Source organism: Nanorana parkeri, unplaced genomic scaffold (assembly GCF_000935625.1).
Source record: "Nanorana parkeri isolate BGI_ZX_2015 unplaced genomic scaffold, ASM93562v1 scaffold821, whole genome shotgun sequence".
Taxonomy (NCBI): domain Eukaryota; kingdom Metazoa; phylum Chordata; class Amphibia; order Anura; family Dicroglossidae; genus Nanorana; species Nanorana parkeri.
In genome coordinates, this window is record NW_017307089.1 from 263,336 (window position 1) to 279,397 (window position 16,062).

The 16,062-nt window shown below is 38.6% G+C and overlaps 1 protein-coding gene across 1 annotated transcript in view; it reads left to right on the forward strand.

Annotated features, from left to right (window-relative positions):
* ABI3BP (ABI family member 3 binding protein) overlaps positions 1-16,062 on the forward strand; it is a 141,998-nt gene that overhangs the window by 38,168 nt on the left and 87,768 nt on the right. The window contains exons 4-8 of the mRNA XM_018565197.1: positions 8,054-8,116; positions 8,216-8,296; positions 10,048-10,125; positions 12,674-12,748; positions 14,126-14,188. Of these exons, the coding sequence (XP_018420699.1) occupies positions 8,242-8,296; positions 10,048-10,125; positions 12,674-12,748; positions 14,126-14,188 (271 nt within the window). The 5' untranslated portion in view covers positions 8,054-8,116; positions 8,216-8,241. The remainder of the gene's footprint in view (positions 1-8,053; positions 8,117-8,215; positions 8,297-10,047; positions 10,126-12,673; positions 12,749-14,125; positions 14,189-16,062) is intronic.

Genomic DNA, 16,062 nt, shown 5'->3' on the forward strand with positions numbered 1-16,062 from the left:
ATATATATATGTCAATAAATCTGCTGTCACTAAATCTATTGGAACTATCTTTCTCTTTATCTCCTACAACACGCTACATAGAGCCGCGGTGTCAGCAGCCTTATATAGTGTGCTGCAGGGACTTAGCTGTGAGACATGATTGGGCAGCGTCATCATGACTTTGCCCAATCATGGCTCTAAATGTGTACTGAGCCCTGATTGGCACAGTCTTGCACGTGACCTGTGTCAGGTGCAAGACTGTAGCCAATTTCTGTTTCGGAGGGCGCAGTGCATTGTGGGATGTTCCGCGGTCAAACAGACAGCGAACATCCCGCAATGTTCAGCGTTCAGCGAAAGCTAGAACAGGCTATGTTCAAGTCGAACCTATGTTCGATACGAACATGCAGCCCATCACCAATGACGGGTAACTGTCCTCAAATGGCATGGAAACAAATGGTCGGCGTGAGTCCTGTGATGTCACGACTCGCTCTGCCCATATGTTTACATTCGGGCCAGACCTGTCATTTTGTTGCAGGAGTTTAACGGTAGATGTCGGATTGGCATCCAGGGGGACTTTTTTAATTTCGGCAAAATGGTGGGCGTCGTTCATCATGATTGACGTTGGATTACATCGCTGGACTATGTGATTGATCTTTGTATTGCATCGTTGGAGCCTTTTTTAGGGTTTTATTTTTTGTTTTAAATAAAGAAATTGACAAAAAACGACTTTTGTTTTTAGTTTTATTGCCGAGGGGCATGTGGCCTACTCTGGTGCAGAAACCGAAGGGTTCCTGCAGTAGAAGTGAGCCGAAGGATTAGCCAAATGTCTGGCTAAATCCTTTGGCTCTTTAGTTAATAACCCCCTTACTATTGAACTGTGCAAGCTACTTCCTTAATGAGATAGAAATACTGCAACAACTCCCCCTTAGGTGTTTAATGTTTAAGGGAATAATTAAGAAATCATTATAAGCCTTTGTTTGCAGCTTCCAATGATGATCACACCATTGTTCAGAAGCTCACATCAACGTCCAAGTCACATACCACAATTGGTAAAGTTATTTTATGATTTGGGCTTATTTACTCACAAATGGGTCTTTGACTATTTTATTGGGGCACATTTCGCTAAAGGATATAATAATGCCGTAATTCTAAAACACACCTTGGTATATATTGATTGCCATTAGAAAAGCATCATACAGCATACTGTTATCATAAAATATGTTAAAATAGTTTAGTTCCAGTCGTAGCTGTGACAGATGAACACAACAGATAACTATGAACTATTAATGCACAGGAGCATGTTTTTGCTCTGAAAATAGCCTTCTCAAAAGATGTGAAGTAAACATTTTAGTTTTTAAAGCATTAAATGTTTGATTTTGAAGAACTTAATTAATGGTTACGACCAAATAAATGAAAATGAATGGTCATGTATAACCATTGTAAATATTAATGCACAAGTATATATTGTTTTCTAATCTTAGCATATCGGACCACAACCACTAATACTCCTGTTACTTCCCAAAGGACACAATCGACTCAGGGTAACATGTTTCTGTATAGCTTGCTATACTGTAGAAGCAAGTAGGGTATCTGCTATGGCTGCCAATGTGTTGCTTGTAGTATCGACTTTGTGCATACCTTCTTGTCTATACATTCTCTTCAATAGCAAGATGACTTCTATTCATTGCATATCTAAAACCTTCTTTTTGAGCCTTTCTGCGTAAATAGTAGGCTTAGCGCGTAAAAGAATATCCCATCTTGCTAAATAATAACGTTTAATTGATGTTGCATGATGCCTGAAAACATTTTTTGCTTGATGGGCAGCATTAGTGACAGTGAATGAGACGACCTGCACATCGACAGCAAGAGTCTTATTAACTAAAGTTGCCATTATTTTGCAGCATCAAAGAGGGAACGGGTTTCTTCTGCACACTCTAAAACTCAATTGCCTAAAAAGACACAACCTACAACTGGTATAGTAATGTCCTTACCTATTGAGCTTATGCAGCATGTTCTAAGTTATAGTAATAGCATGATTTTTTTTAAACTGACAAGAAGCAGCATAAGAGGATTATTGAAATACTAAAATGTTGCTTGAGTTAAGTCCAACACTGAAGGAGCCAGTTCTAACCTTTCCTGCTGAAAAAATAGATGTCATGGTTTAATACTATGGGCTTGATTTTTTAAGAGCATATAGGTTGTTCACTTCGCAAGAGAATTTTCACTTTACAAGGCAATTTTCCCTTAGCTTAGTAAATGTTGTAAAAATTCACTTTGCAAAGAATACCCAATCATGTGCAAGGAAAACTTAAAAAAAAATTAAAAAACTATCTTTGCTTGCAGAGGATTGGATGATGAAAGTCAGCAGAGCTTCACCCTGTTCATAAGCTAAGGCAAAATTCCTTTTGGAAAGTGAAAATTCCTTTTGCCAAGTGAACAACCTCTTTGCCTTTAGTAAATTAACACCTATGAGTCACTGACCCGAAAAATATGCATACCTGCAGTTTAGATTTTACACTAAAAGTCCTGCTCTGCCTCCACACTTTATTATGACAGGTTTATTTTAGGCATAAGTGAGAATAGTGATGTAACTGAATTGCCTGTCTACCAATACACAATAACAAATATACCAACTTCCTATTTGATTATCCATGCTGGAAATAATTTTAAACAATGGACCCCATTTACAAATATGGCTGTCTGCCTGAAATTTTATGCTTACATCAACTGGTTTCTTAACCCAGAAATAAATCATTTTCAGCAGTTGAGATTTGCATGAATGATAGCATTCCTGATCAGCCTGTACCGAATATCTATATCCAGTGAGAGCCAGTATAAGGCACAGGGAGTTATCACCTATTAGTGTGCACTGGAAAGGTCCACAGATAGCATGAAAGCAGGTGGCAATGACTTGTTCTTCACACGCACTTTATAATACAACAAACATAGAATAAGCAACACAACTGAGATCACCACTGAACTCGTGAAAGAGACTGTTAAGGCACTTGATATGAGAATGCATAGCTGCCAAAAGGTAGTAGCTGATCAGTATCACAATACCTGGGTTTTCTGGATTGTTTGCTTTAGAAAGAGAGTAACATAAAACAGGAATAAAACATGCTGTGACATATGCCATTCCCCCAGATTCATTTTGGACCATTCCATCACTTCAGAAAGCCAGCCGAATTCATAATGTTACTTTGTTTTCTAAACATAATCACTGATGTTTTGTTCCAGCAGAAGACCAGCAATTTTCTTAGAGGCATATAGCAATTTGTATTAACAAATACTTCTATTCTGCTCCAATTAAGGAAATTCAACTGACTACATTAACTGAAAAACTGCCATTTTTATATTTGCTGTTATTCCTTTGGATTAAGTTATATGCTTTTCTAGGTTTGTCTGGTTTCTAAGGACAACATAGTTGTTATTAAAGAGAGCTACACTCCTCCTTTTGTTTTGCAGAATGTTTTCTTATTTTCCTCTGCCAGGTTGTAAAATCACGAGGGATAATTTTGAATCAATATTGCATGACTCAGTTACTTAGATTTGGAATTTACATAGTGACTAAATCATAAAACAATTTGAAGAGTATAGTGTGAGCTCTCATATTTCTATTTACAGTTCCAGCCAAAACTAAAAAAAATCCCCACAAAAAGGATCACTCAACTGTGAGCCCAACTGTACGAATTGGTAATAAAACATATATTTTTTACATTTTCAGCACATTTTTTTTTTTCAAATTAGCATGTCTTTATTGGAATCAAACAATATACAAGTGTGATGCTAACAATGCTATTTGTTCCATACAGATCTTAAATCATCTCGTCTTTTCCCTCCTTTTAGGATCTGACAATTTTGATCACCCCAAGATACCACTGGGTAAAGATAACATTTGCTTGCTGAATTATTCCATGCATGCTGAGTAACAAGCAATGTTATTAATTTTTTCTGTCTGTGATCTACACTATATTGCCAAAAGTATTGGGACACCCTCCAAATCATTGGACTCCGTGTTCCGTGAAATTTCCTTGCTACTAAATACTCCACGGTCAACTGCTAGTGGTATTATAACAAAGTGGAAGCAACTGGGAACAACCGCAACTCAGCCACGATGTGGTAGGCCACATAAAATGACAGAGCGGGGTCAGCGCATGCTGACGCGCACAGTGCACAGAAGTCGCCAACTGTCTGCAGAGTCAATAGCTACAGACCTCCAAACTTCATGTAGCCTTCAGATTGGCACAACAACAGTGCACAGAGAGCTTCATAGAATGGGGTTCCATGGCCGAGCAGCTGCATCGAAGCCTTACATCACCAAGTGCAATGCAAACCATCGGATGCAGTGGTGTAAAGCACGCCACCACTGGACTTTAGAGAGGTGGAGACGTTCTCTCTGGAGTGACAAATCACGCTTCTCTGTCTGGCAATCCGATGGACGTGTCTGGGTTTGGCAGTTGCCAGGAGAACGGTACTTGCCTGACTGCATTATACCAAGTGTAAAGTTTGGTGGGGGGGGTTTATGGTGTGGGGTTGTTTTTCAGGGGTTGGGATTGGCCCCTTAGTTCCAGTGAAGGGAACTCTTAAGGCATCAGCATACCAAGACATTTTGGACAATTTCATGCTCCCACCTTTGTGGAAACAGTTTGGGGATGGCCCTTTCCTGTTCCAACATGACTGCGCACCAGTGCACAAAGCAAGGTTCATAAAGACATGGATGAGCGAGTTTGGGGTGGAGGAACTTGACTGGCCTGTACAGGGTCCTAACCTCAACCCGATAGAATACCTTTGGGATAAATTAGAGCGGAGACTGCGAGCCCGGCTTTCTCGTCCAACATCAGTACCTGACCTCACAAATGAGCTTCTGGAAGAATGGTCAAACATTCCCATAGACACACTCCTAAACCTTGTGGACAGCCTTCCCAGAAGAGTTGAAGCTGTTATAGCTGGAAAGGGTGGGCCAACTCAATATTGAACCCTGTGCCAATAAGTTCATGTGCGTGTAAAGGCAGGTGTCCCAATACTTTTGGCAATATAGTGTATGTTGTTTCACTAGAGCACATTTGTCAGTGCCAATTGGAAGTGGTTTAGGAGGCACAAAACAAGTGACTTCTTATAGTTGACAAAAGGGATAATCTCTAAAACCACTTGTTTTTTTGTTTTTTTTTAAACATTAAGTCTTTATTAAAGTTTAAAATGTTACAGAAAGGATAAAAACAAAAAAACAATTAGTATGGTACATCTGAGTAACAGGGACATGTACCTGTTGTACAGCTTATAGAAAAATAGGAGCAAGGAAGAAGAGAGAAGCGGAGTAAGGGGAGGTTACAAAGGGAGGAGTGAAGTTTGTAGAAGAGAGAAGGACCAAGGAGAGTAATACAAGTTCTAGTCACTTATCAAGTTAAATATACCGAGCATCGAGGGTCATCGAGCCAGCATTTCCAGTTTTTGGCGAAGATCTCCCCCTTACATCCTACTTTTGCAAAAATACACTCAAATTGGGCATGGGTGTTGAGTATGTCAATTGTTTCTGATAGGGTAGGTGTAGTGATCTGTTTCCATTTCCTGGCAAGCGCCATTCTAGCAGCTATTAGTGTATGAGCTACAAAGGTGCGCTGTGAAAGGGGTCAGGCGTCCAAGCCAACACCTAGGAGAGCTAGTTGGGGAGAAGGCATGAACTGAGGGATGCTAGTAATTGAGAAAATTAATCTGAAAACGATTTTCCAATACTGACGTATGGAGTCACATGCCCACCAAATATGAAGGAGTGATCCAATTTTTTCAAATTCACGCCAGCATAGAGGGGAAAACCACTTGTTTTTATTTACCTAAGTATGCTCTCATCTTGTTGGCTGTTGGAAGACATTCTGCTACACCTGGACCATATTAATATATGCATTCTTGCCAAATACATGTACTTATTTTGGACAGAGTTTATGCACGTCCTAAGTATCAAACACATTTTCCTGGTGTTCCTATAACCAGAGCATATTATACAAGCTCCAGCCAACCAAATTATATCACAATGCCATTCATCCAGAGTCAGATGTTTTTTGTATTAATAATCCTGTATTAGGTTGCAGAGTAGTATGCGTTTTTGGCCATGACTTAAAAGCATCAAGGTATTAACACAACTTCTGGCCAGAAACATGTGGGTGAGACTTCCTGTTAATTAAAAATGAGTTTATGGACATGCAAAATCAATTAAAACAAGAAAAAAGTCTTGTTTGATCTTGCATAACTTATTGTACCAAAAGAACCAGTGGGTGAGACACTGCAAACAAAAAGCAGCCAAAGTGCAGGTCTCATTTTGTAATCTGCTCTCATTTTGTCACATATGGTATCCATTTGGTTGTTTTGGGGCCACACAGACATTACAATGGTTAGAGTCTGCTTTACCAAGTGTTGCCATTTCCATCAACAACTGTATGCAAGGTCCTCTGTCAGCAACGCTGGTCATACAGTGCTTGCTTACATGCAATCTCAATGCACCCTTGCATTTGCACTCGCGTGGGTAATCACCTCTAAATTTCGGCAATACAGGTGATTTTGCCCTCACTCCACCTCCAGCTCAAGGAACCTCTTTGTTAATGTATGCTTACCTGAATTGGATGGCTTAAACACTCAGTTATTCTTCCACAAAGTAGATTGGTTCACTTATTGGTCCTAGCTTTCTATATGTATTTAATAAGTCTGTGCCATCAGTTCATAAATGATCAAGACCTTTTTATGCCCATGCATTAAACAGTTGGAATATGTTTGAAACTGGGCTGATGCATGCACATTGACTATTGTGTTAGACTTGGAAAATTATAGCTCTGCTGCAGCAAGACTGCAATTGCAAAATTGACATTTGTCATTCAACCTAACTATATGTTAGATGAACGTGGTGTAGAGGACAATAGCTGAACACCATGTTGATCCAGCTCTCAAACATAAACATCTTCAAACTCTTTCTGGTCAGAAAGGTCAGCGGCAGTCCAAAAAAGTGCTTATTGTCAGAAGAGAATGCTGTGTATCTTCTGCTTATGGACACTCTTAAAGCTCCTTATTATTGTACATAATCTAAAAAGTGTTAAGTAAACATACAGAGCCTGATTTATGTCAAATAAAATAAAATGAAGGGAAACTTACCCTGAACTGTTATAATGTGAAGCTATGAGAAGTAAACCTTCTTCAAGTGTAGTGGATTTTGAAAAAAATAGAGCTTCATCCTTGAATGATTGGAAGCTTGGAGTGAATGCAAGATAACTTCACCACACTTTACACTTTACCAAATCAGGCCCAGGTTTACTTGACCTAATTTTACCTGCAATTACCTGCAATTACACTACTGTATAGTAAATCTGGCCTTTAATGAGAGATTTAGACATACTGTGATTTTTTTTCCAGATCACGCCTTGTTAGAACTTGTTTCTATGCACTTCTGCTAAGCATGGACATAAATAGAGATTTTTGTAATTAAATCTCTCCTCATGCTTGTGTGATGGGGTGGGTGAGGAAATTCATGCTATTTGTGCAATATTTTTTAAAGTTGATTATTTTCACCTATGCTTGTGTGACACTGAGATCTGTCTCCATTCAAGTCTCTACTACAGTGAACCAGCACTGCAGAGGTGTTGTGTTTTTCTTCTTAGAATAGTATAACGTGTCAAAACACCTATGTGGCCTTGCTGTTACTAATTCACATTTAAATGGCTCTAAGTGCACATATCCAAAGGGGTTTTCCAATATTTTTTTTCCACAAAAAAAGAGTGTTGCCTTTCTGTGTCATGTTTAATAGACATCCGAGCACCTGCTATCTAGTAATTTGAGTCACCCAGTCAAATGTCAAAAGGTATTGCAACTGTTTTCAGCACTGAACTTTTTGACCTGTTTCTGGTTCACTTCAACTTGAAAAATGTGCATTATAAAATGTTAGCATACAATTACCTATTTCCAGTAATATGAGATACTTCTGAGAACAAGTCTTTCCCGCAGGTCTTACGTGTACATGTTTATTAGCAGCAACTCAACATGGTAACTGGGCTTTTGCAATCGAGTGTAATATTTAAGAAAACATTTTATTTTTCAGTGCCAGGTAAAACTGGAAAAGATGTTTCTTCTAAAACTGACAAAACACCAACAACAACTGCTGGTAAATTTTATAAGGACTTTATTTGGCAAAACAACAAACATTTCTTTCATACTTTACTGTTTCCCCTATTACTCATGGTTTCTGTTATATTCTGTGTAGTGCCAACACCAGCACAAACCGCAAAAATGCCAATAAACCTGATTAGACTTCATATATTTGCGGATCCAGCACTTCCAAGTGGTAAAGTGGCCTTCTTTTAAATTGGCACGAATCGCTTGTTTTTCAGCAATCATGAGCCAGCAGTGCAGACAGCTATGCATGAATGCTTTGAAATTATTTAGCTGATTGACCTTGTAGCTACAGTATTTACTATTCTTTTTTCTTTGCATATACAACTATGGAATGGAAGCTGTTGCAGATGAAGAACACTTTTTTTAACATTAACATATACTATCCAGTTCAACCATAAGATTGGGCAGTTCGTCACCTGCTTTGTTAGTCATCCTTGCGTATTCAAAATGGCGATGCAAAGAGTAATGAATGCATGCAAGGTTACCCATAACAGCCAATCAGACTTCATTTTATTATTGTAAATTCAATTAAGCATTGAAAACGCATTCCTGGCTGAACAGTGTTGAAGAAAAAAATATTAATGAGGATTTCCTGACATAAAATATGCTCTGTAGTAATGTAGGAACGCTTTTTCATCTGCCAAGCAATACTCTTTCAAAACGACATGGTCTCATAAACACAAAGCAGCTTTTTAATATTCCTTACTTTATCCTTTACCTTCTCCTATTTCCTGTGTATCATCTGACAACTTATTTTAAATTAAAAACTTACATATTAAGTAATTTTGGAAATATATAGTTTGCATGTGCCTCATGAATAGAATTAGCAAAGGGAGAATCTGCCATTCTATTAGTCCTAAGGAGTTTCCTTTTAGGTGTAAATGCAGGTCAAGCTATTACCAAATTGGCTGTGCATCTACATCCATATACAGTATATGGAGTCTCAACTACCCCCTTTTGCTTTTCACACATGATACAAATAAAATGTCATTACACCTCAAACCATTGTAGCAACCTTCTCTTTGGCCTATCAGTAAATGGGTACAATCATGCTGGCGCCATTACAATTAATTCTGTACTGTTTTGCTCAACTGAACCATATCTCACTGTCACAGTTCAGCAGTCCTTGAATCAATCAAACTCAGCCATTTAAGATAAGCATACTGTAAAATCCTCCCTTTTATTCTCTTCAGTAACAGATTTAACACTATTTGCAAATCTTCCAATGTCAGTACAGTTTGAGTTTTTTTGCCCCCACTGGCACAGTTCAACAGTCATTCAATCCATCTAACTCAGCCCTTTAAGATAAGCTTACTGTAAAATCCTCCCTTTATTCTCTTCAGTAACGGATTTAACACTACCTGCAAATCTGATATCGGACAAGCTAAAGATGGATTACTCAGACATTTGTCACCATTTCCTATTTTATTCCTATTTTACTTAATTTTTTATACCTGAATATGTTCTGCTGTAGTTTGTATGCACTCTTCTTAGGTTATTTGTATAGCACCACGGGAGGTGGGCGTGGAAGGGCACCATGAAAATAATTTTTATTAAATACTATAGCTGATTGGTTTTTATGGTTTACTGTTTGTAGCACGTTGCCATTACTCTTTGCACCTATATACTTTGCTTAATAAGTCCAATGCTGTATAATTTGCTGCACGAAATAGTATCCTACTGATTATACATTGCTATGCAATATTGAAACCTTCACTTCTGCTACAAAACTGCGCCCCAGAGAATAAAAGTATTTCCTTATTTTATATCAAAATGCATGTTTCTTCCAGCCTTCTTTCCATTCTGCATTCTTTGCTTTTTTTTCTCTACTGAATAATCGCATAATGGATATTTTCTGGTTCTTGTTTTTTCTCTTTCATGGAATCCTTTATAACATCTGTTTTTCTATTTATTTTTCAGTGCAAAGTGAAACACAAACCACTGTACCTCCAACCCCTAAAATAACTCAGTCAAATAAAATACCACAGTCAAAACCCGGTAACTGAGATATTAGTTTTTCTAGTAGAGGATTTAAAAGGGCAACTATCTTTGCTTTAATTGGGGAAAAAATGTATACGTCATCATAGCAAGGTTTTTACTATGCACGGTCTACGGTTAGTATTGGAAATTATTATATTATAGAGGGCACTTTAAAGGGGAAATCTGTTGAGATGTCAATGTGCCTATTTTTTTCCATGTATGCTGTTTCTTTTCAGTATCTATGACCAGCTATTAGCATGAAGATGGTAGCATTTTCAGATGAACATTAGTTTGGGTTTTAGGCTAGGATGAGGGGAGTATTTAAGATTTGTTCAATACTGATCATGGACATTCCAGTAAGAAAAGAAAAAAAACTGTGGTCTTAGCAAATGACCTAGCTTATTAGCCTAAATTGTTTCAGGTGATATGAAAAGGGGGAAGTGGCCTTGAGATAAAACCAATTTTAGTATTTTTTTAATGCTCACAGGTAGGCATATTAAGAGTTTAAAAAAGAGACTGATAGCCATATAGCATAAGAATCTGCAATATTGACAGATGTAATAAATACAGGCCCAATGTTCTCAGTATTATCCAAGCATTATTAGTTACTTCGATATTTGTCTATGTGAGTGTACACACATGTTTTCATATTTGTTTGGGTTTTTAAAAAGGACATTCTATTATATTATTTGAACATCAGCATGCTTTTTCTTGTAAGGGTTTTAGGTAAATTTTATATTTTGTAAGTTTAAACTGATGTTGTATGGTTATTTTCTAATATTTACAGTGTATACATATAGATTATTATTACATATATACTACTTCTGTTTAAAGAGTGAATGTAGCTCTTTGAGTATATGAGTACATGTTTCTCTGTCTCTGATTAAAATGTTTGAAGAAGAGCCTTGCTAAGGGAGGGGAAGGGAGGATGCATCAATCCTCTGACTCATTCACTTATATGTCCAAACTTCACCCTAAGCTACTGAGCTATGTAAGCACAGGTTTCTTTTAGCAAACCAGGTAAGGATATAGTTAAACCTAACAGGTAGACTACTGTTTCACCTACTGACTAAATATGATATTTTAAAACAACACAATATTTTAGAATTAACCCAACTGAAAAAAGGTAAAAAATACATTTCAGTTAAGGCTATGAAAACGGTATGCTAACAAAAATATATATGCTGACAATACAGCATTGTGAAATAAGCACAACCATGTGTAGTTGACCATATGCAACTATATTCCGCTACATACCAAGTTTTTATTGATCTTGCATTGTCCATAAATTATTTTGCACAGCGCAAGTAGCTTTGTGACTGTTCAGTTTTAGGTCTCATCTATGTAGCCAAGTGAAAAAGAAGAGGAGGTGCCACAAGATTATACTTGGTGTTCAAAATATTAGAGCTTTTTCTCTGCTGTAACCAATTTTCATATTTGAAAGTAAATCTGTGGCCAGGCTATGGACATTCAAGTATTTACATATGCTTAACAAGCAGCAAATGAGCTTTAAAACAAGGCATTGCTGATCCTTCTAACTGCCACTACAGTGGAGTAATTAACTCGCAGCAGAAGCATTGAAGTCCTTCTCTCAATAGCTCACCTTTCACCACTCCCAGCAGTGAGTTGCCAACCCTTTAGCCTTCTAATCTCTAATTTAAACATATAGCAGATGCTCTGAAATGGGAACAGAGAGCCAGCAACTGTAGTACTTATTTTGTAAAGTGAAAATTAATTGATCTTGCTTGTTTTAAAGCCCATTTATTTGTTTGTTGAGAATATGTAAACTTTGATAGCCTGGCCACAGGTTAACTTTAAAGTATATGTCTTTTAGATATTAATTCTAGTTTTATAAGTGCATTATTTTAAAATCAGCTCTTATGCATTTTATTGGTCTTCCAGCACAGTCTGAAATACCTGGACACAGTTTATTAACTTGCTCATATCTCAATTTTCCTTAAGTATTGCTTTTGTAAATGTATCCAAAGCTTACAAAACTTTTGAAAGCAGTGGGATTCAGAGCTTTGTGTATTAATATTTGATGATCAGCTATGCTTTTAGGTTTACATTTTTACTGTCCTTGTAGCCACAGACATAGAAAAATCTTAGGCTTTTTTTTAATGAACAGACAATGGTGTTGAAATGTATGAAAAAAGAACACAGATGTATTAATAACATTCATCAAGTCTTCCAGTTAAGCAGGGAAAATAATTGCTTCTTCACAATACTGCTAACATATTTTAAAAATCTTTGTGCAATAGTGTAAAACAGGCAAGCCATTTGAAAGATGTAACAACAGTGAAGGCATGGCTCTGCTTATATGCTTCAGTAAGTAAGCCCATGGGGTAGCTAAATCAGAGCAGATTTCAACAAAATTCCAGGGGGTCAGGAAACCATACAGCAGCAACATCTGAAAGTTATTTGTGAGTTTCTAGTAGATACTAGTTGACTTTTACTTAAAAAAAAAGAACTACCCATACATGCTTTCTTTATAATTACTGAATAATTCTTCAGTGACATAACCTATTTCTCTTTTAACCGTCATTCATTCTGTTGTCCATCACAGCTCCCAAACCCACAAAGAAAGTACCTATACATCTTGTTAGCATCCAGATCTTTGATGAACCAGACGTACCCATGGGTAACACGATCTTTTCTTCATTTTTACGATTTCTCATTTGAACACCTTTTTTATAATTATTACCATCTACATATATCGAGCGGTTAAACAGAATATTTGAACATATTCAGTAAAGAAGAGCCCCAGATCAAACTTTTGACCTCCTCAACCATGAAAAAATGTCTCCCTCCTGCCTTTAATGATGCCTGTACATTTTACTTACCCCACATAATGGATTATTTCAATGCAGTCAATTTATCATACCAGTAAACAATACCAGCACTTTTAGGGCTCCTCCATACTCTAACCAAAACCGGGATGTGAATTAATCTGTACACTGTAGTACCTGTGTGTAGAACTTTTGGGGATGTTCTAATCCCCACATGCCTTATTCTTCCATTATATTAATTTACTAATAATGAGATATGAGGGTTTTCTTTGTGTTTCATACGATTATCAATGCTTCAAACTAGGGATGTTCCGATACTGTTTTTTTGGTATCGAGTACGAGCACCATATTTTTTCTGGTACTCACCGATACCGATACCGGAAGTCCCATTAAAGAAGCCAGGCGGCGTGTAATGACTAGCCACCTGGCTTCCTGACTATCCAGGAAGCCCAGTCAGCGTGTAAAGACTCGCCGCCTGGCTTCCTGATTGGCCAGCTTCTTGACTAGTCAGGAAGCCAGGCGGCGAGTCATTGCACGGCGCCTAGCTTCTTGATTGGCCGGGAAGCCAACTCCATGCTCCCTCGTCACCAAGTGACGAGGGAGTGTGGAGCGGGCTTCCCAGCCAATCAGGAAGTCAGGCAGCATGTAATGACTTGCTGCCTGGCTTCCTTATACCATCGGGTATCGGGCTAGGCATTGGAGCATTTGGGTGAGTACAAGTACTCACCCAAATACTCGGTATTGGTGCGTCCCTACTTTAAACACTGTTAAGCTACTGATTAGTCCATGAGGGTGAGTTTATGAGGATTAGTGCATGAAAACTGGACCAAATCTGGAACTGTTTCCCACAGCAAATAGCCAGAGCTCTTATTTCAAGTAAATTGCAAAACCTGATCAGTTACTGTATGCATCAACTCCTGTTTTTTATGTTTCATATGTCCTGCATACTTATGGTAGGGCATGGGTCTATAGAGTTCATTGGTGCACCTATTTATTGGATTCTTTAGCAAAAGTGGAGTAAAAAATGTGTATACCTTGATGGGGCTCCTTCTCTGTAAATTACATGAAGCACTTTGGCAGATCTACAAAGATGCTGAGGGTCCTCTGTACTCAGTTCAGTTAACCACAACACTGTTTTATGTGTCATAGGCAGTACAAAAACACCTCAGTAATCCTCTCTATGTATTAATATTATAACTAACAGTACTAAAAATGGTTCTTTCTTTCAGTTCCTAACAACACATTGACTCCTTCTCAGTCCACAACAACACAAAGACCTGAAACGCCCCATACCACTGGTAAATCATTAAGTTAGTTAGAGTGGCATTTCTGTTGCTGAATGGCATGCATATATTAACCCAACATAGCATGATGCTTGCTACCTCACTGTTTTGGGTATAATGTGATACAGGCAGCCTGTCGGAAAACTATGGGAGTTATTCACTAATAAGCGGAAGGATTAGGCCGAAGCTTCGGCTAATCCTTCAGCTCGCTTCGATTGCAGGAGCCCTTCAGTTCACAATAGCCCGTAAAGCAGCCGGATTGCTCAGCCAAGCTGAACACATATGCTCCAACTTGGCTGTGCCGAACAAACAGCCAAAGCGGGGAGAACGGTCTGCTGAAGCAGAACATTCTGCCTGCAAAATGTAAACAAGCAGTAAAAAAAAAACAGCGGGGTGTCCCCCTCCTGATTAATACCAGGCCCTTTAGTTAGAAATAAGAAAAAAAAAGTGTGTGGGGTTCCCCCAACAGTCATACCAGGCCCTTTACGTCTGGTAGGAATTTTAAGAGGGAACCTCCACCACCAAAAAATGGGGGGAAAAACGTGGTGTTTCCCTTAAAATTCCCAACCAGACCCTTAATCCAGGCACTGGCCTGGCAGGGCAGGAAAGGGAATTGAACCGGTGGTTGTGGGGTTATGCAGGCAGGGGGGCTTAATTGTATCGGGTACCCCCTTTCATAAAGGGGGCACCCAGATGCTGCACCCCCCTTGTGAATCAGTAAGAGGTACTTGTACCTCTACTCATTCACTAAAGGGTTAACAAAAAAAAGAGCCCAGACTAAAATACTTTAATTGAAAAATAACACAACAAAAGTCTTTGACAATTCCTTTAATTAAAAAAAACACCAAAATTTCCAAAAAAACGAAGTAATCCAGGGTTAATCACATCATCCAGCAATGTCCACAATGACACTGACTCATCGAAATGAAAAAATTCCCGACGCACGCCAACCCGACCGCACACAATTAACTCCTGCCGCAAAATGAACAACTTGACAGGTGCCGGCCAAAGGTAAACAGTTAAGTGGAGCTAGCGGTGATATCAATGCTGGCCCCTCCTATTTGTTGACATTCGGCCGGCACCTGTCAAATCGCTATTGCAAGGTCGGAGCCGAATGATGGCCGGAGTCCGCTGTGAGGTCACGGCTGGCTTTTCCCATTTGTTGTCATGCAATGACAGGCCACTGTCCTCAAATGACCTGGGAACAGTGGCCTGTCATCGTATGTCAACAAATGGCACCTGTCAAATTGTTCATTTTGCTGCGGTAGTTCGTTGAGTGTGGTTTTTTCAACGAGGCGGGGGTGGCGTGGACATCGCTGAACGACGTGTTGGACCCTTGGTTAATTTGTTGGATAATTTTTTTTGGGGGGGGGGTTCCATTAAAGGAATTGTCAAATACTTTTGTTGTGTTTTTTTTTCAAATAAAGACATTTATGGGCTGTTAATTTACATTTTTGTTAGCCCATTAGTGAACGAGTAGGGGTACAAGTTTCCCTTACTCATTCACAAGGGGGGGCAGCATCTGGGGGGAACCTCACACACTTTAAAAAAAAGGTTTTTAACTGGGGGTCCCTTTCTAACATGCCAACCAGACCTAAAGGATCTTTTGTGGTTTGGGAGGGGGACCCCATGCTGCTTTTTTTTTCTTTTGTTTACAGTTTTTTATTCTGCTTGCTACCACTGAGGTAGTGAGCAGAATAACGGAGCCGAATGCTTCCGGGCAGCATTCGGCTATTTACTCACTGCAGTTCAGTCCCTATGAGAATAGCTGAACGGCATTTAGCTCACTTCACTTTGGACCGGTTATTCCTGTCGCTGCCTTCAGCAGCTTAGTGAATAACCCCTTATATTTAAAGTTATATGACTAAAGTGAAAAACACGTT